The 25,918-nt window shown below is 37.5% G+C and overlaps 2 protein-coding genes across 5 annotated transcripts in view; one reads left to right on the top strand and one right to left on the bottom strand.

The window, feature by feature from the left end:
• ca9 (carbonic anhydrase 9) overlaps window positions 1–7,643 on the bottom strand; it is a 31,840-nt gene extending 24,197 nt beyond the window's left edge. For all 4 annotated transcript variants that reach the window (XM_087270151.1, XM_087270150.1, XM_087270149.1 and 1 more), the window contains exon 1: window positions 7,474–7,643. Coding sequence is in view for 2 of the 4 variants with exons in the window: in XM_087270149.1 (XP_087126275.1) it covers window positions 7,474–7,582 (109 nt within the window). In the remaining 2 variants the exon portion in view is untranslated. The remainder of the gene's footprint in view (window positions 1–7,473) is intronic.
• Window positions 1–25,918, top strand: part of tln1 (talin 1) — a 1,269,505-nt gene that overhangs the window by 328,432 nt on the left and 915,155 nt on the right. The gene's annotated exons all lie outside the window — the stretch shown is intronic.

Here is a 25,918-nt window from a genome sequence, read left to right on the forward strand (position 1 = left end):
CAGCGGATGCCCTTCCAGCCGCAACCCATCTCTAGGAAACATCTACACACACACACACTTATACACTACGGACAATTTAGCCTACCCAATTCACCTGTACAGCATGTCTTTGCACTGTGGGGGAAACCAGAGCACCCAGAGGAAACCCACACAAACGCAGGGAGAACATGCAAACTCCACACAGAAACGTCAACTGAGCCAAGGTTCGAACCAGCAACCCAGTGACCTTCTTGCTGTGAGGCCACTACGTCGCCAACTTTACTATAACCAAAAAATAATGTTAATACATTGTCCAAAAAAATAAAAAATAAAAATGAATCATCTAAAAACCCTAAGCAATAATGTTTTATTATAAACCTATTGAGAACGATAGAGAAAGTTTCTACAACTTTAGTATAATGTGGATGGAACGATCTCTATGTTTTAAACAATGTTTTAAAAACACTAAAGTAACATGAGCCTGAAACATTTTGAAAACATTTTGAGAAATGCTCTTATGGCAAAAAATAAATGAATAAATAATTAATAATAACGTTTATCGTCTAAAGACATGACAAAACAATGTTATATAACTTAAAAGCAACATTTTTAAAACCAAAATTGCTAACTGAGGGTATAAGTAAAAGTACTACATGAAATAAATAAAACATAAATAAAACATGAATGGAATTGGACCTATTCCAGAGTGTTCAAAGCAATTGACTCCAAATCTACTTACAGAGTATATAGCTAAACATAAATTTCAAGTATTAAAATGCAGGTGCAAATCTACTGTTTGAAAACGCAAAACTACACACTGGGCATATTGGCTGCAAAAGGTTCTAGAAATCTGCATGTAGTCAGGGAGATGAAGGCAAAACCGAAAATCAAACTGAAGGCGTTCATTTATTCAGAATCTGATTTGATCATTTTTATACCTAAACTGAGAACTTTGATTTACAGTTATTAATTCAGCAGAAGTTGACCAGAGAGTTGCAAAAGCTGATTTCAAGCTCTGGTTACTAATCTTTAACTAATTAAAGTTAAATTATCAGTATGAACATAAGTTCACTATTGCAGTTTATATGCAAAAAATCTATAATAATTGTGCACTCGAAATTTGCTAAGTATACTTATAAGTGGCCCACTTTAGTCCCAAGTAGTATTCGAAAAGAAAATGAATTAGAGTGATTTCTGAAGGATCCTGTGACTCTGGAGTATTAAAGCTGCAAATTCATCTCTAAAATCAGTGGAATAAATTATTAAATCAAACTACAAACTACTTTTAAACTGATATTTTATAGCTCAATAACATTTCACTATTTTACCATTTGTACTGTATTTTTTTTTTTTATAAACTTTATTTATTGAACACAAGTGGAAAGCATTCGTTGTATACAAATGTCCAATTCCTGCTTTTCTTTTTTGAACACTTTTGTAAACATTCAACCCCAAAACCCCCCACCCATCCCACCCATCCAAACACATAGCCACTTTTCTTGTAAAACGTATAACAGAAAACGGAGGGGGAAAAAATAAATAAATAAATAAATAAATGAAATAAAAATAAAATATTAACAATAAAACAAAAATAATGATGATAGTACAATTTGAGATACATTCATAAATGCTTTCAAATACCATTTGTACTGTATTGTTGATGAAAATAATGCAGCTTTGGTGAGCAGGAGAAGCTTATTTTAGAACATTTAAAAAATCCTGCTGACCACAAACTTTTTACTGCTAGTGTATATGTAAATAGTTGCAACATCAAAAGTTAGCTAAGGAGTTCCATAATGCAGTTCAAAAGAGCAAACAAAGGGAAAAATACCCCTAAATCACAAAATACAGGTAACGGTTAACCGTTCTTTTTTTAACATTGTTCTATAATTTGTACATAATACTACATGTATTCTCCATTTACATATTCTTCCACTCACCGCTATTTAATTGCAATTGCTTTGAATTTATACTGAATTTGTACTACACCAAGCAATTGTGTTTAATTGTGTTTTAATCATGTTTAAAAGACCTCTAATAGACATCTAAAACTTGACTAAAACGAGGTTTAATGCGGTCACTGGACATTTAACAACAACCCAAAAATGTCCTAGTCATCAAATGAACAGAATAGACAGACTCCACATGTCAAGTCATTCCTTCCTGTCTGGTTGATGACTATAGTTTTGGACCATTGTTAGACGTCTTTTAGACCACACTGTTTTAGCCAAGATGTCTATGTCTAGATGTCTACACTGTAAATGTGATTAGTTACTTAAAGTGAGTTAAGCAATTGCCTTAAAACCAACAAGTTGACTTCACCATAATGTAAACCCATTGTAACTTGGAACTGTAAAGTCAACGCAATCTCACGTCAAGTAACTTTTTGATTTAGTGGCTAATTCGTACGATTTCGTATAATCTAATTTGTACAATTTAGTATGATTTGCTCATCACCCAATGAGGATTGGGTTTAGGGCGGGGTTGAGTGTCACGCTTCATTTTTAAAATCTTACATTTTTGTACAACTCAACTCGGACGAATTAGCCACACAACTGACAAAACGTAACGATGTGAGATCAGCTTAGTTAAGTTGACTTTATTTTTATAATTATGCTAATTGTACTCACTTTTTAAAAGTCAACTAATCTCTTTTTACATTGTCAGACTATTTCAGCACGTTTGTTTTCAAACAATTACTGTAAGTTTTTCAAAATTACATATTTGGTGCTTCATTAAGACTATAAAATCTACAATTATAGCCTGTATTGAATTTAGAAGCAGGCACGTGCACACATAGGGCTCAACCTGCACATGCCCTTTTTAGTATTGGATAGAAAGTGCCCTTCCAAAAGGATCAGAAGTGCCCCAGCGACACCCCCCCCCCCCATGTTCTTCAGTTCTCGCACGACATACCACCCCCTCGCTCTTCAGTTTGTGCGCAATTTCCAAATAACACCCCCCTGCTCTTCAGTTCGCGCGCGATTTCCAAATAACAACCCCCCCTCTGCTCTTCACAGTTCGCGCGCGATTTCCAACTTACCAACCACCAATTTTATTTTTGTAAAGTCAACTTGTTGCTTTTGAGGCAATTGGTTTACTCACTTTAAGTGACTAAGCACTTTTTTACAGTGTATTAGGGGTCTTTTAAACAGACACAAATAAATAAAAACGCTTGCTGGGTAACTACATTCATAAACAGATTTTTGCTGCTTTTTTATGGGCTTAAAATGAGCTGAATCAACACAATTCTTGAGTTTTGGGGGACAGTTTTATTGTTTTATCCACTTAAATTTGTGATAATTTATTTTAACTTAATTGATTTTGTGTTTTTTACAGTGTGAGATTCAGTAAAGTCAATTTCCTCCCACTTTCTCAATATATACCACTTCAGCAGATGACTTACTCAACATTAATTACTAATATGTCTGTCGCAGACGTAATTCAAATTCCGTTGATGTGACTAGAAATTATTTCTCATGCTTATATTCATTTCAGATACTGGGATTATCCAGTGCTTCAACAGAACTGTATAATTTGTCAGATTTTCCTCAGAATCAGGATGTGCGTGTCTTTATGGGAACTGCTGACATCATCATGGTGTGAATGGTGAGTTGGAGATGCTGGTACACTCAGAGCGGCACGTAGACCAAAACCCTTCCAACCAGGAGAAACCACAAACACTAGCATCCAGGAATACTTGGTGAGTGTGTTACGCTGGCAGTAAACTCCAGCATGAGAGAGGTTGAGTTTTACTGTTTTTTTCATCACTACTAATTGCATTTCATGATTTGGTGGAGGGTTTTAAAGGAACAGTTCACTCCAAAATTAAATATTTTACATTATTTACTCATTTCACCATCTAAAAAAGAAAGATATTTTGAAGAATGTTCACTGTAAATTAATAAAAAAGTTCACTCAGTTTGGACAACTTGCTGTTTGAGTTGACTCAACTTAAATCGAGTCAACTGCGGCACTTGGGTTTAAGCTGGATTTATACTTTCACCTGGCGCCGCATGGCAAACCTCCGCTAATAGAAAGTTTCCGGAACTATGTTATATCATTGATAGCATTCAATATTTTTAAATTAATTATTTTTATAAATTATTTTATTAATTACAAGGATTTTTACAACCATTTAAGATTTTTTTTTATCAAACTTCTATGCATCACTTGCTTTTGATCACATCTCGGACAGTTTTACCTATTAAAGTTTATTACAATATTAATAACAGCACAACACGGGTTGCTCTACAAATATATTTTTATTATGGCTAGAATAAAAGCAACGAAAAAAGTACACTTACTGAAAAAATACAGATGTTTTTTTGATTTAGCCTACTCCACAATTTACACATTACTGTCTGGCTAGTTTCTGTCCTCTTCTTATGCTAAAAAGGCAATAATGGTCCAACATTCCTGACCGTAATTACCAATAAAACCAAGAAAAGCAGGTCATCAGTATATTGTAAATCGATAGGTTCAAATATTTCTTTGTAGTTATCAAAGAAATAATTTGTACTTTTATAATAGTTTTGTAACAATTAAAAAGCTTTAAATTTAAAATTGTAATATATACAGTAAATAAGTGTAAAACCTATGACTGGTGGAAAAACATATTCTGTAATTATATACCTGAGTCTCCACTTTTGCCATGGTCTTCTTCGGCTTTAACAACCTTATCACTCAGGTTTTTCCAAACTTTTTAACAAAAACTTCCTCCTTTCCCACAGCTGGTGCAATTTCTAACCCAGAATTATTGGTCATCTGGTTTTCTCTATGATCCCTTAAAACTGTTTCATATTGAACTCAAATAAAACATGGCGCCGTGCGAACTCTCCGCTGGAGTCTTAAAACAAATGATGCACTCCGCCAGCCGAAATCATGTTGCGTGCACCCAAAGCGAACCTTCGCAAACACAGCCATGACGTCACACATTGAGTGCAGCCATGTGCACTCAAGCAAACTAGCAGACGCGTCGGCCATAAACCAGGCTTTACCAGTTGAGTGAACTCAAAATAAGCTGTGCAGCAATTTGCTTTACAATTTTATTTTGTCTACTTTTTCTTGGCTTCCATGGTAATTTTTGTTTTCCTATGAGTGTTTATGGCTACCAGATTCAAAAATTGTTCAACATTTTTTTCTTTGCATTGGATGATGGATAAAGAAGCAGATTAAGGGTTGGAACCACTTGAGGGTGATTAAATAATGAGTGAACTATCCCTTTAATGCTTTAATTATTATTAATACATAGCATCACTAAAGAAGGACATCCTGTTTGCTGAACTATTTCGTTTAATTCTCAATATCAGTAATGTCTTGAACTGTTTCACAATAAGCTATATCAAACATTAACCACAGCCCAATACTATAGCAAATACACACCCTTCCTTGATTACTGGTGAAGTTAACAAAGCAATAAAGATCTCCAGATACAAATGGCTTTAATTCTTCTGAAGATATATATGCACGCATCTATCAGTCTATGCCCCAGAATGCATTCAAATCAAGGAAACATGGAGGAAATCCAACAGTCACTCAAAGTAAACAGCCATAATACAATCTAAATGTTATCGTAGCCTTTATCTCTCTTTCAGTACATTTTGCATAGTTACTTTATTGGTTTATTTTTGTCTAGTCTTTGATGAATTTTACTGCACAGAAATAAATCAAACTGATTGAAACAAATAAACTGTCAAATTTTATTATGCAAACAATGATAAAGCAAGCAATAAGTACTCTAATACATACTTTTACATATGCCTCCAGCTACACTGTAAAAAAATGAAGGGTTGCACACAATTCATTCTTGTTGTCATTCATTTAACACAAATCGATTGAGTTAACTTAACAAATTTAAGTGGATTAAACTTACAACAATTAAGATTTTCCTGCAAAGAATCTCACAAATTGTTTTGTTTCAGCTCATTTTGAATAGGTAGTTTGATTAGTATTTAAAAACATTCCCATTATGTTATATATACCCTGTGAAACCCAGTAAGTTAAGGGAATTCAACAATAGTATCTGGATGCAGCCTTTATGATGCAAGCTGAGATTGCATCACTTAGCGATGCAATGTGAGACACAATGCACTCAAATGGAGTGAGTGATGTCACTGTGATGGGTAGGGTTATGGGTGGGGTTAGGTGAGCCCATTAAAAAGCATTGGATGCAGATCAGATTGCACTGCACCAGGTCTGCATCCAGACCCCTCTCGAACTCAAACCATTTGAGGAAAGCGATTGCAACAAACCATTTAAGTTTATCCTAATGAGTACTGTGTACTTAATCCGTTTGAGTAAACGAAGCAATTTGAGCACAGTAAATCCAATAAATGACAAAAACTCAAATCAAGTACTGTAAAACCTGATAGGTTAAGCCAACCTAAACTGTTTGAGGAAACCGATTGTTACAAACCATTTGAGCTAAAAAAAAAAAAAAAAACGAATCTATATGAGTACTGTGAACTTACTCCATTTAAGTTGAAGTAATGAGGGATTTTATTAACTCATTTCCTTAAATACTAAGTTCAAAACTCTTTTCAAATAACTAGAATTAACTCTCAGTCAATTTTGAGCTAATTCTAAACGTCTGTAGTCGATAAACAGGCTTTTGTCTCGCTCGCAGTTCATTTGGCAGTTTATTGGTTCATTTGTGTCTGTCTTTTTTGAAGAATTTTACTGCACAGAAATAAAACTGATTTAAACAAACAAAAATTACAAATTTAATTAAGCAAAAAAAATAAAAAACACTGAGGACTGAAACCTCAGTCAGATCTCGTGAGAAAACATAACTATTTCACAAATTGGAAAGTGGCTTACTTTTAAAGGAGCCCTTTTTAAAGGAGCCATGCTAAAAAGTCAAGTCATGCTAAAATTCATACGAAATATCGAGACATTACGAATTGCCATTCGACTGCATTGGAAACTCTGAATAACGATGAAAACTAATAGTATACGCGAATAATCTTTGTTTCAATTCAACTTTTTAACATTATTTCTGAAAACAAGACAATATTTTTTTACTTATCTAGAAAATGCTTCTTGATTTAGGATTTTTTAAATATTTGGACTAGAAACAAGACACAAAATCCAAGTAAGAAAAGCATTTTTGAAGTGTAAAGATGTCTAAAAGATGTGATTAGCAATTCACATTATCAATCAAAATGATTTGATATGTACTACATCTTGATGGAACATAGCCTGGCACATGGCATAAAAGAAAACAGTATAATTTTGACCCATACATTGTATTTTTGGCCATTGTGCAACATAAAGATTTGTGGTCCAGGGTACCAAAAATAGCAACTTCAAATTTTAGTGACAATTTTTAGTGATTTTTAGTGACAATTTGACTAAAACCTAAATTAATAAACATACAATAATATCAGCTCTTCTCTTTCCGCAAAGTCTAAGGTGCCTCACACTGGAGAAAACCAGGAGAGCATTCATTCATTCAGGACACTGATGGACGCTTCACTGATTTACACTCACCTTTACTGTGCTGTCCGTCTCTCTCGCTGCTCTTGTCTTCCTCAGAGGAGGATGAAGATGCGACAAGCAGCAGCTGAAGATGAAGGATGAGGAGGAAACCCAGCAGCATGATGAAGAACTCCACTGTTCTGCTGCTGCTGTCCACAGGTAACTCTTTCTGCTTATTTCTCACAGAATCTCAGTCTCAGCCTCTACTTTAGTGACTCTGGGGTCCATAGACTGGGCTGGACTTCACAGATCAGCCAATCACAGTGCTCAAGGTGCCAGGTCTCTCTCTCTCTCTCTCTCTCTCTCTCTCTCTCTCTCTCTCTCTCTCTCTCTCTCTCTCTTTTCTTTTCTTAGAGTTAGAATGTAACCAAATCTCTCTCTCATAAACTTTGTGCCTTTATCCTTCCGTGGTCAAAGTTCAGCAAATGAACTACAAAACAGAGCAGCTTATTCTGTATTAGGCTTTTTTCTACACCTAATACAGGCTATTTTTTATTATTTGTCAGGGTATTACAATGCTATTAAAGTATTAAAAACAAACGTTTTTTGTTTGTGGGTCATTGTATTGTCCTTTTACATTTACCATTACTGTTATCTGGAAATATGATTGCTTATTTTATTTATATTTACTTTTTTAACGATTAGTAACATGCTTATGTCAATACCTTTTAACCCTGTATACCATAGAGTGTTAACTGGGGGTTATGATATATGAACTTTTATTCATTAATTCATTCATTTTCTATTCGGCTTAGTTCAATTAAATTCAATTCAGCTTTATTTGTATAGTGCTTTTACAATGTATATTGTGTCAAAGCAGTTTCACATAAATGGTCATAGTAACTGGATCAGGGTAGTTCAGTTTTTAGTGTTTAAGTTCAGTTCAGTTTAGCTCAGTTCAGTGTGGCTTGAAATCATTACTGAGAGACCAAACATTGAAGAGCAAATTCATTGATGCATAGCTTAGTCCCTTTATAAATCAGGGGTCGCCACCGTGGAATGAACGCAGCGGATGCCCTTCCAGCTGCAACCTATCAACGGGAAACACACACACACTCTCATTTACACACATACACTACGTACAATTTAGCCTACCCAATTCAGCCATTGCGCATGTCTTTGGACTGTGGTGGAAACTGGAGCACCTGAAGGAAACCCACGCGAACTTGAGGAGAACATGCAAACTCCACACAAAAATGCCAACTGACCCAGCCGAGGCTCAAACCAGTGACATTCTTGCTTATGAGGCGATTGTGCTACCCACTGCACCACTGAGACGCCCTGAACTTTTATAATGTTAAATAAAATGTTAAATTATATTGTAAATAGGCGGTCCTAAGCGCTGTGGTGACCCCTGATAAATCAGGCACCGAGCTGAAATAAAATGAATGAATGAATATTGTAATTAAAATGAAATTGAAGTTGCCCTGGACTACAAATCTTTATGTTGCACAATGGCCAAAAATACATTGTATGGGTAAAAATTATATAGCTTTTTTTATGCCATGTGCCAAGCTATGTTCCATAAAGGTGTTTAGTAAATATCAAAACTCTTTTTTGATTAATAATGTTCATTGCTAAGCACATCTTTTACACAACTTTAAACTGCAGAAAACACTTTTCTTACTTAGATTTTGTGTCTTGTTTCTAGTCCAAATATTTAAAAAGTCCTAAATCAAGAAGCATTTTCTAGAAAAGCAAAAAATATTGTTTTGGTTTTAGAAATAATAAGTTTAAGAGTTATAAGTTATTTGATTCTCTAAAAGCAGCAAAATAATCTAACAAATAAGGTAAATGCTAAAAGCTGCTTGATTATTTAGCTTGCTTCAGGACAAAAACTCACTTAATTTTGCTAGATTATCTCTTTAAACAATACAATATGTTTTACTTGTATAAAAATGCTTCTTGATTTAATTAGATATTTGCACTAGAAAAAAGACAAAAAACTAAGAATAGTCTGTTTTGTTTAATATTTTGATATTTTTGTACTCTCAGATCCCAGATATCAAGTAGTTGTACCTCTATGAAGTATTGTCCTATTACAGCAAACCATAAATAACCAAATCATATTTATTCAGAAATATTGTCCTTACAACAAATTATACAGCTTTCAGAGTTACTCCCCAAAAAAGTAACTACCCACGCAGCAAAATATCTGGCCCACACAATCAGCTTTTACTTGGCCCACATGCAGCAGTGAATTACAGTAGATGATTGGACTGAGTCTGTCTTCCAGAAAAGCGCCACACATGGACCATATCAGGGCCTAGTCTCAGCCAAGTTAAAAACCCATAACTGAACCTGAACTGGGCCAGATATGTTGGTGTGTCATGACTGCAATGAAATTGATAAACCCATGAAGCACTGCTCTTTAGACGTGCTATGGCTGTGCTTTTTACCTGATTGGTAGACAATTTTTTTTGTATTTGAAATAATTCAAATGTATTTTAAATGTGAATCAAGTCAAACTTACGTGACCCACATATCAATTATTAATTGAATATTATTAGTAGCCAAATACTACAATTTACATCTGGCCCAAGTATTGTGTGCCACCTTAAAGATGGCCCACATGCTGTATGCCAGTGCCGGATGAATGCCTGCTGTGCCAGAATATGGGCCAGAGTTCTTTGCTACCTGGGTAGTTGCGTTACTTTTTATGCTAAGTATTGCGTTACGTTACTTTTGAGTTACTTTTTCTGTTCGCGTTTTGCTACTTTTGTACTTTTTGTCTTATTAATAAATAAAATCACTGTCAGTTCAGATAACCCTCCTTTCATTTTCTTCCATGTGTTCAAAATAATGAGAATATTTTCATCGCAGTAATGTAAGGCTCTGCCGATCTCCTTTCTGTCTGTTCCTGCATTTTCTCAGTGCGTGCAGGATTCCTTCATTTTAATAAATTTTTATTTTTTTTTTAAAGTGAATTAACTAAACTAAAAAGTAAATTAAGTTACATTTTTTAAAAAGTAACTCAAATATTATTAATTAACTTTGAAAAGTATTGCATCACTTTACTAATTATTTACTTGTTATTACGTACCTCACGTTACTTGCATTACCCCCAACACTAGTAATATATAGACCTTTTCTTTGCTTTTTTTTGCTGGTTTTGTGTTCCAGAGTCACTACAAATTGTACAGACAGGAGGCTTTTTTGTCAGCTATTCTTTGCGAACCAAGAGTATAAATTGTAAGGCTGAAAGAAGCCCAGATACTTTGATCTCTTTAGTTACGGACTACACAAAGACTGTATTAGCATACAGGCGTCTGCCTCCACACCCCCGCTGAGGAAAAGATGCGGGAAAGCTTCTTTCTCAACGATCCTTCCTTCACATTTGCTCATTCTCCCCCACTTCCTTCCCTTTATTCATCCATCAATTCATTCAGTTTCCTCAGAATAATCAGCTTCAATATAATGTTCATGTATGGTATCATTTTGAAAGTCTCATTCTGAATCAATGGTCTGACTCCTAATTATAAGATTGTGAGTATTTAGAGATATTTTGCTTACTGTATGGTGTTCCTTTACCTATTGTTTTTCATGCAAATCACCTTCTGTCACCATAAGGTGTCCTGATGGTTAATGCTAATTTCAATAGTTCGTTCCTGCATCTAATTAGAGGAGGTTTTGTCTTGGACGAGTTGCAAAAAGCTCACAGGGATTACTCTACAATGAAGTTCACAATTAGAGAACGAGCTATAATTTCCTTGATGTCCAAGGCATTGTTTACCCTTAGGAAAAGGAAGCTTGCCAAACTATAAAAATGTTTTCCCTACTGAAAAAAACATCTTAAACCAGCCTAGGCTAGTTGGCTGGTTTTAGTTGGTTGACCAGGCTGGTTTTAGAGGGGTTTTGGCCATTTTTAGGCTGGTTTAAGCTGGTCAGGCTGGGAGATGACCAGCTAAACCCAGCTTGACCAGCCTAGCCAGGCTGGGAGCCCAGCCAAAACCAGCTATGTCCAGCTTAGACCAGGCTGGTCAAGCTGGTTTTAGCTGGATTTAGCTGGTCATTTTCCAGCCTGACCAGCTAAGACCAGGCTGGAAATGGCTGGAAACCAGCCTGGAAATGGCCAAAACCCCTCTAAAACCAGCCTGGTCAACCAGCTAAAACTAGCCAACTAGCCTAGGCTGGTTTAAGCTGGATTGTTCAGCAGGGCTTTCAGTCTACTTTTTAAATACTTCTCTGAAATATGATTAATACTGCATTTAAGTAAACTTGACTTATAATGGCAGAAAAATCTTATTTTCCCTAATCTTGTTCACTGACATATTCTTAAAGAAACACTTAAAAACACTTAAAACAATTTCATCTCATTTTACAACTCCCCCAGAGCTGCATTCAGCTGATCTCCAGGGCCCGGTTTTTCAAAAGTAATCCACTAGGATTTTGGATAAGGGATTGGATCAAATCTTGAAAATGGGTTTTTCAAAAGAAAAAACGGATTGCATAATCGGATTAGATCACGTAATCTAATCTTGGCTTTGATCCGGATCAAACCTTTACTTTGGGTTTTTCAGACCTTTTTTGTAGGATTTGGATCACTTTGATCCAAAAAACCTGGATTAAACTGATCCCACCAGAAAGGTGGATTTAGTGTGGATTTCATGCCCAAAATGTAATAAAAACTTAAAAATTTTATTAAATAACACTATTTTTGGATCACACAGTATCTTACGAGATATACTATTGATTCATAAGGTTTTAATTTTATTTGTTCATCCGTCAGGCTGTAGTGATTATTTCAGTATAGGCCTACAGCAAAGTACAAATAGTTTGGCCTCATAAAATAATCCCCCAAACAGCTGTCAAAATTTACCAAAAACAATACATTTTATTGTCAATAATTGTTATCTATATTCATCACAATTGAAAATATTTTTGTTTTTAGAATATTTATTAGTGATGCATGCAATGATTACAGAATAACAAAAAAAAAAGTGCAAAGAATGGCAATGACTGATTTTAGAAATCTCTTTCAACAATTGCAAAAAGAGACTGAAAGGGCAGAAGCACAGCTTCATCTGGCAGAGAAACAACTGACTCTGACCAAACTGCTGCAAACCAAGGCCAGACTTCAGATCCGCCTCCTAAAGGCTACGCTCAGACAAGCTGCTCTCTCCACATCAGATGAGGAAGTCTGAAATTATTGTGGAGTTTTTGACATTAAGTCTTTTTTTTTTACATCTATATTTGAAACTTATTATAAATATCCTCAATGTACAGTGTTTGTGTTGTGGGTCTCAGATGAGCGGACTGCTGGAAGAGGATGGGGTGGGGGTTTTCTTGTTTTTATTATTTATTATTATTATTTTATTATTTATTAAATTTTCTTAGTTTTCATTGTAAATAAAAATAAAGTTATATCTACCCCACACTGGCTATTCTACTTGTGGCTCTTTACACAGGCCTATCTTTATCTACATTGTGATTGAGCACTGGTAATCCAGATTTAGTGATCCTGAAAAGTTCCTATCCGGATCAGATTGATCCAATCCGATGTTGCTTTGAAAAACTGGCTCAAAAAGTAAGCTGGATTACGTGATCATGGATCGCAAAAACAGGATTACTAAATCCAGATCAATTTGATCCGGATTAAACCTTTTGAAAAACCGGGCCCAGGTCTAGCAGGAGAACTTTTAGCTTAGCTTAGCATAGATGGATGAATTAAGTTATTAGACAACTAGCTATGATAATTTTCCACTTAAGCACAGAATTAACTGAAATCTAAGTTGTGTGAGATTATTAGCATGACCTCACAGGACACTGTGACAGTGTCACTAGCAGTGGCAAATTTAGACATGGGCAATATGAGCGATCGCCCAGGACTGCATCTTGCGGTGGGGTGGCACGAGACCAACCCTGCCTGACTAAACCCTTTCAAACAATAACTGCAGTAAACTGAAGTAAAACTGCAGTACAACAGCAGCTTACAGAAGTTTAACTGCAATAAAATACGTACAATTGCAAATTCGTATTATAAACACAATTCAAATACAATAAAGTTCAACAGCAGTGTAAGTCACAAGCACCGCCGTGTAACACAAGTTGCAACAATGAACAGATGAAGACATGAGGGAAGAGAGCACATTATAAGGGAGGAAAAAACATGAGGACCAGGTGTAAACACTGAGACTAACGAGGACTAGATGAGGGCGTGTAAGCTGGAAACAAGGAGGGAGGAACAGAGGAGCACATGGTGAACACAAACACAGGTTAAGCCATGTGCTCAGACACAAGATAAACATACACACATTGAACAAGGACAACACAGACACAACATGCTACATAGACCCATGACAACATCACATTTCAGACAACACATAATCTACAAACAACCCATTCACATGTAAAAACACAACACACCCATCAGGTTAAGATTTCATCACACTAACAACAAAGAAAAGCTGTTTTATTTTGACAGCTATACTCTGAACCCATGCCTTGAGGGTACCAATACAGACCCTTTATTTTCAAAGGCACTGAGCTTCTCTACCTGTAGTTTACTATTTTATGTGCTATTGTATTATTTACTGTAACTTATTCCATTCAAAATATTTTTTTTTTTGCTTTATAAACTTAAAAAATATTAAGTGGAAGACTAGTTAATTCACCCAAAAATGAAAATTGTTATTAATTACTTAACCTCATATCTCATAAACATGACCTCATAACCTTAATAACCCCTGAGACCTTTGTTTGTCTTTGGAGCACAAACTAAATTATTTGAGATGAGCTCTCTCCTCCTTCACAGACAGCAACTTGTTCAATGTCCAGTAAAATACTAAAAACATCCTCCAAACAGACCATATGCTGTGTAGACCAAAAGCTACAACAATACTTTCAAGAGTTCACACTTAGATAATGATTGATAATAAAGCGTGATTGGCATGCTGACCTGGGAGAGAGCCCTGAGCTCAGAATATACTTGAGCCGGGACTCCCTCCCATTTAAAGGGCGAGAGGAAAGTTTGAGCAGAGGTAGGTCTCGAGAACTCCCCAAAATGCTTTTTAGCTTGGGACAGCAGCCGCATATTGAAGAAACCCCCCAACAAGCTTAGGATCATGCTATATCCGGCAGCTGGATATAAATTTAAGGTGGAGAAGGAAAAGAGGCTTTAGGGGGGTGGGTGTGGGAGGCAGGGGGGCGTTATATTTGACTCTGGGGGAGTCAGAGCTCTGGGGGCGACTCCGTGAGAGTTAGGCCGTACTCACACTAGGTACAGTTGCCTTGAACCGGGCCAAAGCACGCTTGTCCCCCCTCCCGTCTCCCCCGACGGCCCGCACTCACACCACAAACGGGCCTCAGCACGCTTACGTCATCGCTGCTACGCTGTTCAGTGAGAAGCGCTCTCTCACTCAGCAGCACAGTGGAGATTTCTCTTGTTATATCGTTTCAGTCGTTTGATATGTAGTGACATGCAATCAAATATTTCGCCAAACAGTCCTTAGGGATGCGGTGACACGCAGTCAGATATTTCGCCGAAGAGATCCTCCACTTTTGGCGCTCTTAAACAATCATAAAGCCCTCGTAAAAAGTCACGTCTCGCTTTCAGTTTCGGGCTTTGGCGCGTTTTGCACTCACACACAAGCGTACCTGAACAAGCCTTAGTGAACCACGCTCAGGCACACCTCTTCCAACCAGGCCTGGGCCGGCCAGGTGAACCACGCTCAGGCACACCTTTTCCAACCAGGCCAGGGCCGGCAAAGTTAACCGTGCTTGAGCCCGATTCAGCGCACTCACACTTCGCAAACGATCCGGGAAACAGGCCTGGGCACAGTACGGATGGTATAGTGTGAGTAGGCCCTTAGAGATGTAGGTTTGGCCTCCTGCAGTAGGCTAAATGGAGGGGGCGGTCGAGACTCCTGTGGGAGGTGGATTGGGCAGGACTCTGAGGGAGTTAGAGCCTGGGGAGTGAGGGCTTATGCGAAAGAAGAAAAGAGTAGCGAAATACTCAACACTAGAAAAAGTTGGAGTAGCGGAGCAACTCGACACTGAAAAAAGAAAAGTAGCGGAGTAACCAGATGCTGGAAGGGAATTGGGGAGTTGGGTTTGGGTTGAGGAAAAAGCATAAGTAATCGACGCTTGAAGGAAGGGAAGAAGATACAGAGAAACTCGACACTAAGAAGTAGGAAAGGAGATGAGGAGAAACGGGGGAAAACCCTCCCGGAACACAGGGAGAACATGCAAACTCCGCACAGAAACACCATCCGGCTCGGAGAGGGCCGGACCAGCGGTGTTCTTGCTGTGAGGCAACAGTGCTGAGCCACCGTGCTGCACTATCAGAGAAGGGGGTGAGTAGGGGTGGAAGGGGGGGATTCTTCAAGACGAAGATGACTAGAGTGGAAAGCTCTGTTAATTCATAGTGTGTCAGTATTCATCTGATTGGTGCAAATATACGGAGATAATGCGGTATCAGCTGTGTTCAATCATAAGCACGGGATCCTCTCAAAATTAGTTTATAAATAAACCACACTTTGCGTGCACATTAAACAAAAATAGCGACTTCATTCAACAGTTTCTTCTCTTCAGTGTCAGTATAGGGTTCACGTTCACATGTCTTGGTCAAGCCTGGGCCATCCATCAGTGCACAGTACTTAAATAAAGTGAATAAAGTTATAGAAACTGTCAGCAAAAGCATACTTGAATAAACAAAATGTATTAAATGGGCACAAATGAGAGGACAAGAGATGCTGATTTTTTTGTAAGGTTGCGTAAGAAGATGCCAAATGAAACTAAGTATGATCCCAGAGCAGCTGGAAGAGGAAAGGGATTTCTCCTTTTTTTTCCTCAATAGTGTGAAGCTCATCAAACAGATGTCATGACAATTAGACTTCTAATCCCTGTTATAGCTGGGGTAGGCAACATCAGAGAGGTTAGTATTGAAAGCAGCAGAGTGTTAGTATTAAACCAATGTTCATTCTCTTAAAGCAGGGTTTTTCAAAGTCTAAGACAGTGAGCCTCCCTTTTGACACAACTTATCCATTGGCGCCGCCCTCCTCCCAAACTTGCACGCACACACGCGCACGCACACACACACACACACACACTCACACAAAATTCTGGAGGTTTTCCAGCTACCTCATCATGCTTGGTTTCAAGGTGTCGCCGAAGTTTAGCGGGTCTCATGCTGTCATTAGCCAAAATATCTTGACAAACCACACATAAAGGTCGTGGTTCATCAGCTGGTCCTGTCCACGTAAATCCTAAACTCAAATACTGATCATCATATCGTCGTCTTTTGGGTTTAAGCCCTGAACTTGAAGGCTTTGAATCGGGGGGTCTCAGAAACCGATCCATTGTATTAGCAGCATGATTAGCAGGCTTGCCAAACAGAAACGAATTCACAGCTATGGCCTTCTGGGTAAAAAAGGTTTTCTTATTTTTGACGTATTATTTTTTTTTTGCTTTGTTTAATTAAAACGTTTAAAAATATTTTAAAAACATATAATTAAACTTAATAATTATATATTTTTTATATAATATTTTTTTCCGCCCCTCCCCTGATATGCTCTGGCGCCCCCTAGGGGAGGCACGCCTCACACTTTGAAAACCCCTGTCTCAGAGGAACCAGAGAGTTCTTTAAGCCACACCTCCTCCAAAGTTTACTGAGAATAATTTATCTATGAACTGTACTTAATGTCAGTCGATTAATGAGATATTTATGGCGTTGTGATATTAAACTGTTCACAACTTTGGACTGTTGTCCACATCTAATGATAAGACATAATATTTGTTAGAACCATTAGGCTGATCATCAACTTTCTATGTTAACTCAGATGCACAAGAAGACATCACATCAGAAAAAAACAGCTAATAACATGCCTTGAAACATAAATATACTGTGATAGGCTCGTTTGAGATGCACATTGCCTGAAATAGGCAAGAGTAGAAGTAGTAGGTCAAAAAAAAAAATTAAGTCAGATACTTCTTGAATCGTCAGGAGATTGCATTCACATTCTTTATCACTAATGAAGTGGATGCAATCAAAATATCACAGTTTGCATCAAGATGATCACAACTGAAGGTGAACAATGCTCATTACTGTACTTAAAAGAGCTTATTTAATATAGAAAATCCGTATGTTCATTGTATAATTTGTGGCACAAAAACTTAGGAAGAGATGCAGTCAGTCAGAGTCTTGACTTTTTATGTGAACAATGGTGAATCAATAACTCCAATAACAGATATGCTGTAATAGCTAAGAACTGTAATAACTGAAGAACTAGTCTAAGAAAGTTTAATTAATCTACAATCCAAAGTAATATTCTAAGAATCTATATCTGAAATCTGAAATAAGCCTATAGCAAATAAAAGACTATGGCAGAATGTGGTGAAGAGCAAGAGAACTTCCAGAAAAAATTTCACAGGCAGGAGATGTTACATCCACCAATGTCAGCACTCGATGTTTATGCTGATCAGTAGAGGTCAAAGGCACTTATCCATTATGCCATTAATAATTATCTTACAAGATGTTTTCTCCACCTAAGTCGGGTCAGGGTGAATGTCAGGCCATGTCAATGTGACGCATGAAGCACAATAGGTGAAGTCTGATGAGTGTAGACAAACTTTACACCTTTGAGCAAAAAATCACCAGGTCAGCACTTTGCAAAGGCTACCAGCTCTTGGAAGGACTATCTAATGCAAATCTAAAGACATACATATAGCATGTTTCAAAGGTCTAATTAAAGAAATGCACCTTACGTCTATGAAATGTACAAGACAGGAAAAGAACAGTAATTGAATAACATTGAAGATATAGGTAGCATAATATGAATATGATTAAAACTGTGCATTCAATTACTCTCTCTTTTTATATCTGCGATTAAGATCGGGTATAAAGGCCTATGGGGTTCCCTGGGGGGACAATCTTCCCACTCATCCAATCATTGCTTGGTTTGATCTGTCCTTTACTAATCATTTTACCTCATGGATATACAGAAAGGCCTTAGAGCAGGGGTCACCAATACTGGTCCTGGAGGGCCGGTGTCCCTACAGCAGGGGTCGGCAACCCAAAATGTTGAAAGAGCCATATTGGACCAAAAATAACAAAAAACAAATATGTCTGGAGCCACAAAAAATGTAAAGCCTTATATAAGCCTTATAATGAAGGAAACACATGCTGTATGTATCTATATTAGCTATATTAGCCTACTATCAAAATGACTAAATTGGCTACAAATACATAATGAGCCTTCATGATTAAATAGCTTAGATTAAATTAAATTTGTTGTCATTAAAACACTTCAGCACAGCCTCTTGTCTTTTAGTGTTATTAATTTAATCATTTCTTCTTGCGGCCCATCAGAGTTCACATACCTGCATAAAAGCGCGTTGAATATCGGTCACATCACAGGCAATTGAGTATGCTGGCACTGAATTAATGTCCTTGGTTTGCTGATCGGTGATATTACCTACCATTTTAATAGCCCTTTCCTTCACTGTCTTAGTGGAGAAAGGTATATCTTTATTTTTTTGAATTATCTTGGTTTTGTTTTTAAAGTTTGCAAATAGGTGTTCTAATATGTCATTCCATCTTTGAACGGTTTTCCATGCTTTATAATCTCCTGGTTTGTTTACAACAGCCACTTGCCTGGCATCCCACCCTGCTGATAGAAACGTGTGTCGCAGGCTATGACGCAAATCTTCGTTGACAGAAATGTTGAAATTAAATACTAATTCTACACACTTTGACAGCATTTGAAAACGTTAATAATGTTTGTCCTCCTATAGAAATCATATTAAAACAAAAAAATATATTAACCTCCCCCATCTTTTTGCATTTTCAAACATTTTTGAAAAAGCTCCAGGGAGCCACAAGGGCAGCGCTAAAGAGCCGCATGCGGCTCTAGAGCCGCGGGTTGCTGACCCCTGCCCTACAGGGTTTTGCTCCAACTTGCCTCAACACACCTGCCTGGATGTTTCAAGTATACCAAGTAAGAGCTCGATTAGCTTGTTCAGGTGTGTTTGATTAGGGTTGGAGCTAAAATCTGCAGGACACCGGCCCTCCAGGAACAAGTTTGGTGACCACTGCCTTAGAGGGTACAGCAAAGAATTTAGCTATACAGCGCTGTTGGGAAACTGACTGTCAACTAGAAGAGGGTGTCACAGACTGGGAAAGAGTAGGGCAGAACATTTTCACTTTATCTGAAAATCCCAATCACCAACTCATTCACTATAACTTTTGTCACAGAACCTATTGGACCCCACTCAAAATACATCGTATCAGTGACTCCTTTAGTCCTTTCTGTGATAAATGTCCCGACCAAAAATTTGGATCTTTTTTTCCATGTGATGTGGGAATGTGAGAAAGTACAAAGATTTTGGAATGAGATGTGTGTCATACTATCAAAATTATTGATTATCCTGTACCATTGAATCCCTCTGTTCTATTACTGAGTGATGATTCTACGTATAACCTTACCATCTACAAAAAGCTGTTTGGCTTGCTGGCTTAACTTCTGCTAAAAAATTACTAGCCCATTGGCTGCCTCCACATAATTTGGACATGTACAAGTGGTTGGTACACCTTCAAGACATTATAATGTTGGAGTTATCCACGACGCAAGTGAACTTGGTACAAATGAGTACATTACAGATCTGGAATTTAGCTGCTGACAAAATCTCCTTGTTTATTGCACAAAGAAATGATCAGGATTCAGAATAATTGCCTTGCTTTGTATAATTGATATTCAATTTTGTATTCTGTTTTTGATTTTATGTTAACTTCTATTCATTGTCAAGCCTAGTTTCAACAGACCGCAGGGGAGGGGGGTGGGGGTATTTGAATTGATATGTTTCATTATATAGGGTTTTCAGCTTGTATGTTTTGTTAACAATTAATAATAAAACAATAAATAAATAAAATAAACTAAAAAAAAAATGCATTTAAAATGATTGCCTTCATCTAACATGGACCTTCAGCAGGCACTGGGGTGGTTTGCTGCCGAGTGTGACTCGGCTGGGATGAACATCAGCACCTCTAAAATGGTTTGCCATCTCCAGGATGGAGGAAAGTCCTAACCCCAGGTGGAAGAGTTCAAGTATCTTTGGGTTTTGTTCACAAGTGAGGGAAGGATGGAGCGTGAGACTGACAGGCGGATTGGTGCAGAGGCAGCAGTAATGCGGTCATGACCTATAGTCATGAGCTTTGGGTCATTCATTAATTTTTTTTTTGGCTTAGTCTCTTTATTAATCTGGGGTTGCCACCAGCTTATCCAGCATATTTTTCACGGGCATATTGGATGCCCTTCCAGCTGCAACCCATCACTGGAAAACACACACACACTACAAACAATTTAGCCTACCCAATTCACCTGTACCGCATGTCTTTGGACTTGTGAGGGAAACCGGAGCAAACCCACGCAAACATGGGGAGAGCATGCAAACTCCACACAGAAATGCCAACTGACCCAGCTGAGGCTTGAACCAGCGACCTTCTTGCTGTGAGGTGACAGCACTACCTACTGCGCCCCAGCGTCCCCTATTTATATTGGGTTTAAGAATTGGGCTTGTTTTGGGTTAGTTTGATTGGCCGTTGGCCTGATTTTGATTGGCCATTGGGCTACTTATGTTGTAAAAACCTGGCAATCCTGTATGACTAATTACTTACATTTTTAAATGTGTTTTAAGGTCTTCATTTTGCAGTGTAAATAAATGCAAATACAGATTTCCATTTAAAGCTTGACTCCCAAATGAACCTGATAAATAGAGACAGGTGTGTTTGGTCAGAATTACAATAAAATCTGCAGTAAGGATCTCCAAAAACAAGGTTGGTGACCACTGTAGTTAAGCATTCGATCCTCTTTTGTCTAGAGCTGCCTTTTTTTTTTTTTAGATTATTTCAAATTCTGATGCTCAGTTTGAACTTCAGCAGATCGTCTTGGCCACATTTACATACCTACAGTAAATACATTAAGCCGCATTGCCTCATGATCCAACAAAGGACAACAGTTTAGAGAATGATTGTATATCTGGTCATTCATTGCTGTACATTTCTTAGAACTTAACGCTCATATGTATGACAGATATCTCTAAAGCCTTCAACAGATTTACAGCTGACTTTAAAGTTCTTATAAGCACTTATGATTCCCATTTTTGACCCGACAGTATAACCTAATGTCATTGCCTTGTCTTTTGTCATTAAGTGCGATATACGAATGGAAATAGTGTTCCTGAAGTGGACTTGAAACTGAAATCTTGTAATCCTTGTTATATAAAAGCTCCACTGAGAGAAACTTTAACAAGTACCTTGTGTCACATCAATTACCAATAAGACGTGCACAGATCCCGGCTGACAAATCCTGTCTAATGAGCTGGAATCCGGGTCATTTAAAACATTAAATCATCTTATTTGAGATTTTTTGATTATTAAAGTTTGATTATTAAACATCAGCTATTAGTTAAATATTAGTTATGTAAAGCTATTGTTTGTTCAATTATCAAAGCATTGTCAAATAATCAATCATTGTGTCCCAACACAATCTGGAATCAATGCCACACTCTTAAAATATTGTTTAGACAAAACAAAAAAAAAGAACGCAACAGTTTGCATTATTTAAGATACAACGGCATCTAACAAAATGAAGTTCAGACAACAAACTTTATTATGATAGCTAAATATTTTCCTATTCAGAGTCATTTTTACACAGCAAAATCCTCAAATCTGTAAGTTGAGTACTCAAAAATGTTGTTTCAGTTAGTTTTTTATTTTAAAATTGAAAACAAATCCAGTGTTTTGTACTTAATTAAAGGCACATTTTCAAGTTTAGAATCCCAAATAAATTAAGTAGATAAAAATGTTTGATTTTTAGTTTGTTTTCAAATTTAGAGTTCATGCTTGTAAGAAATATATTTAACAACATTTTTACATATATTAAACCACAGGTTTTCATTGTTTTACAAAACAATAACATGCTCTGTCCCATATTACTGTAAAAAATAACAAAAAACATTAGTGTGTGGACTTAAAAATACAAAACAACTCCATTAGTGTGAGTTATCAACCCAATTTCTTTGGGTTGCTACAAGTTAAATATTGTTTCAAAGCAACTGACAGACATATTTACCTTTGAATTAGCTGCATTTTCTTAATTTATGTAATTATCAATATTTTCCTGTTTTGAAAATGTGATAAAATTATTCTGGCAGTTTAAAAGTTTTAATCTAATCAGCATTTTAGAATTTTTAAGTTACAGATCTCTTGAGTTATTTTTTTAGAGTGCATGTACAAATGAAACTGGAGGGTTATTCATATTATCTTGCAACTCCAATCTTTGGAAACTTTACAATAACAGTACATGAATAATGACCCATGTTGTAGGGATAATTTACAGTTTGAACCCAAAATTGACCAGTCTGTTAGATGAGGATGAGCCGGAGTCTTAGATTCAATTAAAAATACAGTTTACTAAAGCTAGTTTGCAGTCTCAAGCATACAAATGTCAGACAGCCACTTCAGAGCTGCCCCCAGACCTGTGAAATGATCCAAAAATAAATAGAACAGGCATTCAAAGTACAGGAAACTGTTTCTTACCTAAGGATGAGTGTACACTTAGCCATCTTATCAAAACTGGTTAAAAAGCAGTAAAATCTACATCCAAGCTGGCAGCTTACATACAAAGGAACTAACTTTAAAATATTTTAAACTTAAAATGGCACATATCACTTTAGACATAATTAATACAGCAAATACCAATAGGAACAGTTGTTTCAGATTCTTCAAGAATCCAGGTCTACTCAACAGGTCTCCATGACCTCAAAGAAAGTCATAAAGAAACTCCAAGTGAACATTCCTTCATATAATCTGAAATTTGGTAATTCATTCTTTTCGGCTTAGTCCCTTATTTAATCTGGGGTCGCCACAGCGGAATGAACCGCCAACTTATCCACCACATGTTCCACACAGCACAGGCCCTTCCAGCTGCGACCCATTACAGGGAAACATCCATACACACTTATTCACACACACACACTACTGACAATTTAGTCTAGCCAATTCACCTATAGTGCATGTCTTTGCAATAGTATCTGGATGCAGCCTTTATGATGCAAGCTGAGATTCCATCACTCAGCGATGCAATGTCAGACACAATGCACTCAAATGGAGTGAGTGACGTCACTGTGATGGGTAGGCTGATTAGGGTTGAGGTTAGGTGAGCCCATTAAAAAGCATTGGATGCAGCTTAGATTGCACTGCACCAGGTCTGCAGCCAGACCCCTCTCTGTCTTTGGACGCGGGGAGAACATGCAAACTCCACACAGAAACGCCAACTGGCCCAGCCGAGGCTCAAACCAGCGACCTTCTTGACGTGAGGCGGACCTGCTACCCACTGCACCACCGTGCAGCTGAAAATAGGTAATGTTTAACTTTATTCAATAGTCAAAATCATATGACAAAATTAATGTGAAACAGCATGAATGATGATCCTTTCTAAATAAAAAGTGTGCGATCTCAGTCAATCAGCTACGTCGGTGGCGCTGATCAATACACAATAATTTAGTGGCTGCATTTTATTGATGTTTTGAAATATTTAAAATTTACGCAAATATATTTTCAAGAGTTCCCACTTAGATATGCTTAGCATTTATAGCAGGTTTAACATGCTGTCCTGGGAGAGAACCCTGAGCTCAGAGATAGTTGAGCTCAGGGCTCCCGCCCAGTCAATGAGCATATCAGATTATCCGAGATCAGGTAGGTCTTGATAGTTCCCCCTTTAGAAAGAGGAGAAAAAGGAAAAGGTGTGGAAGGGGGGATTCTTCCGAAATGAAGATAGGGAAAAAAGGAGGAAGTGATCCATTTATAGTAAGCTAGGATCACTCGGATTGGATTATTACTGATTACAAATGAGTGGCCAGCTGTGCTCAATCATATCACGTGCTCCTCAGAATTTACACAAGAGTGGCTGTAGCCATGCACACCCTGGCCCAAACCAATCGTGTGGATCGGGCACTATGTTGTAAATATTAATAATAATAATTCCTTACATTTATTTAGCGCGTTTCTGGCCACACAGAGCTTTACAAATATGGGGGAATGTCCTCATCCACCAGCAGTGTGCAGCATTCACATGGATGACACGATGGCAGCCATTTTGCGCCAGAATGCACACCAGGGGCCTCATGTACGTAGACTTGCGTGTAAATCATACTAAAACATTGCGTACACACAAAGCTGTAAATGTGCGTACGCAGAAAAAAATTCAGATGTATGAAACAGCGTACGCCGAATCTCACGTATATTCTTTTGTACATCTGAATGAACGTGAAACTGAGCGCAACATGCACGAGCACAAAACCCCTCCCTGCCTCCTCCCCCGTATGAATATGCTAATGACTCTACTTTGGCAAAACCCAACGAAAAAGCAAAGGCAAAATCAAGCCAAAAGAGAAACTTTGAACAGAATGTGAATTGAAGGTGCTCCTGTTGGAGGTAGACCGGAGAAAAGCTGTGTTATTTGCAAGTTTTTTTTTTCGGTATTAACAACAAAAGAAAAAAATAGAGTGGGAGAGTTTAGCTGATGTTAACACAGTTGGGTCTGAACATCGCACTGTGGAGTTTAAAGAAAAATAGTGTGGTTTATAGGTGTAAAATGTTGTTGTACCCTTAACAGTCTCACTGGCGCAGCTCTTAAAACGCATGTTAACATGTTTTGACACGTTCGAGCATGAACTCGATTCGAATCCGGCGTCTGATGAACTCATACTTCTTTTTTTCCCCGCTACATATCAGATTTTGCCTACTATTTATCACGATAAAGACAAGTAAGAATCATTAATAAGTCTATGCATCATATTTTATTTGCACATTTATTGAATGGAAAGGTTTCTGATTCACGTATGCAAATTCATCTTCAGATAGTGTCTTTATAGCAATGTGCGTGCAGTAGATCGCTCCCATTACGATGGGAAAATAGGCGACCGCTGCAAATTGCGCTTTAATGTTTAGCTGGTCATCTGTATGGTATGGAAATCTTATATACCTGCTACATGAACCCGTCTCATACAGCTGCCATTGCAAGACTCAAAGACACTTTGTAGAGAGCAATTTAACACAACTGCCTCTAGGAGTCGCCTATGGAAATAAAACAGACACGCACAAAAATGTTCGTACGCCAGCCAAAAAGCTGGCGTGGAGCTGCGCACATTCCCACGTTCAGTTCATCGTTAGTAAATCCAAACGTGAGTGATTCTGAGCGTGAAACCTGACGTATGCAAAGTTTTTGTGCGTACGCAGCGTTGATACATGAGGCCCCAGATGATTGGTGGAGGAAGACAGAGTGATGAAGCCAATTATGATATGAGGAGGGTTAGGAGGCCATGATGGACAGAGTCCAGTGGGCAAATTTGGCCAGGATGAAACCCCTACTCTTTTTCGAAGGACATCTTGGTTTTTTTTTAATCGACCACAAACAGTCCCCGTCACTATACTGCAGCATTCGGACCCACACAGACCGCA

Source organism: Danio rerio, chromosome 10 (assembly GCF_052040795.2).
Source record: "Danio rerio strain M-AB ecotype USA chromosome 10, GRCz13ab, whole genome shotgun sequence".
Lineage (NCBI taxonomy): Eukaryota > Metazoa > Chordata > Actinopteri > Cypriniformes > Danionidae > Danio > Danio rerio.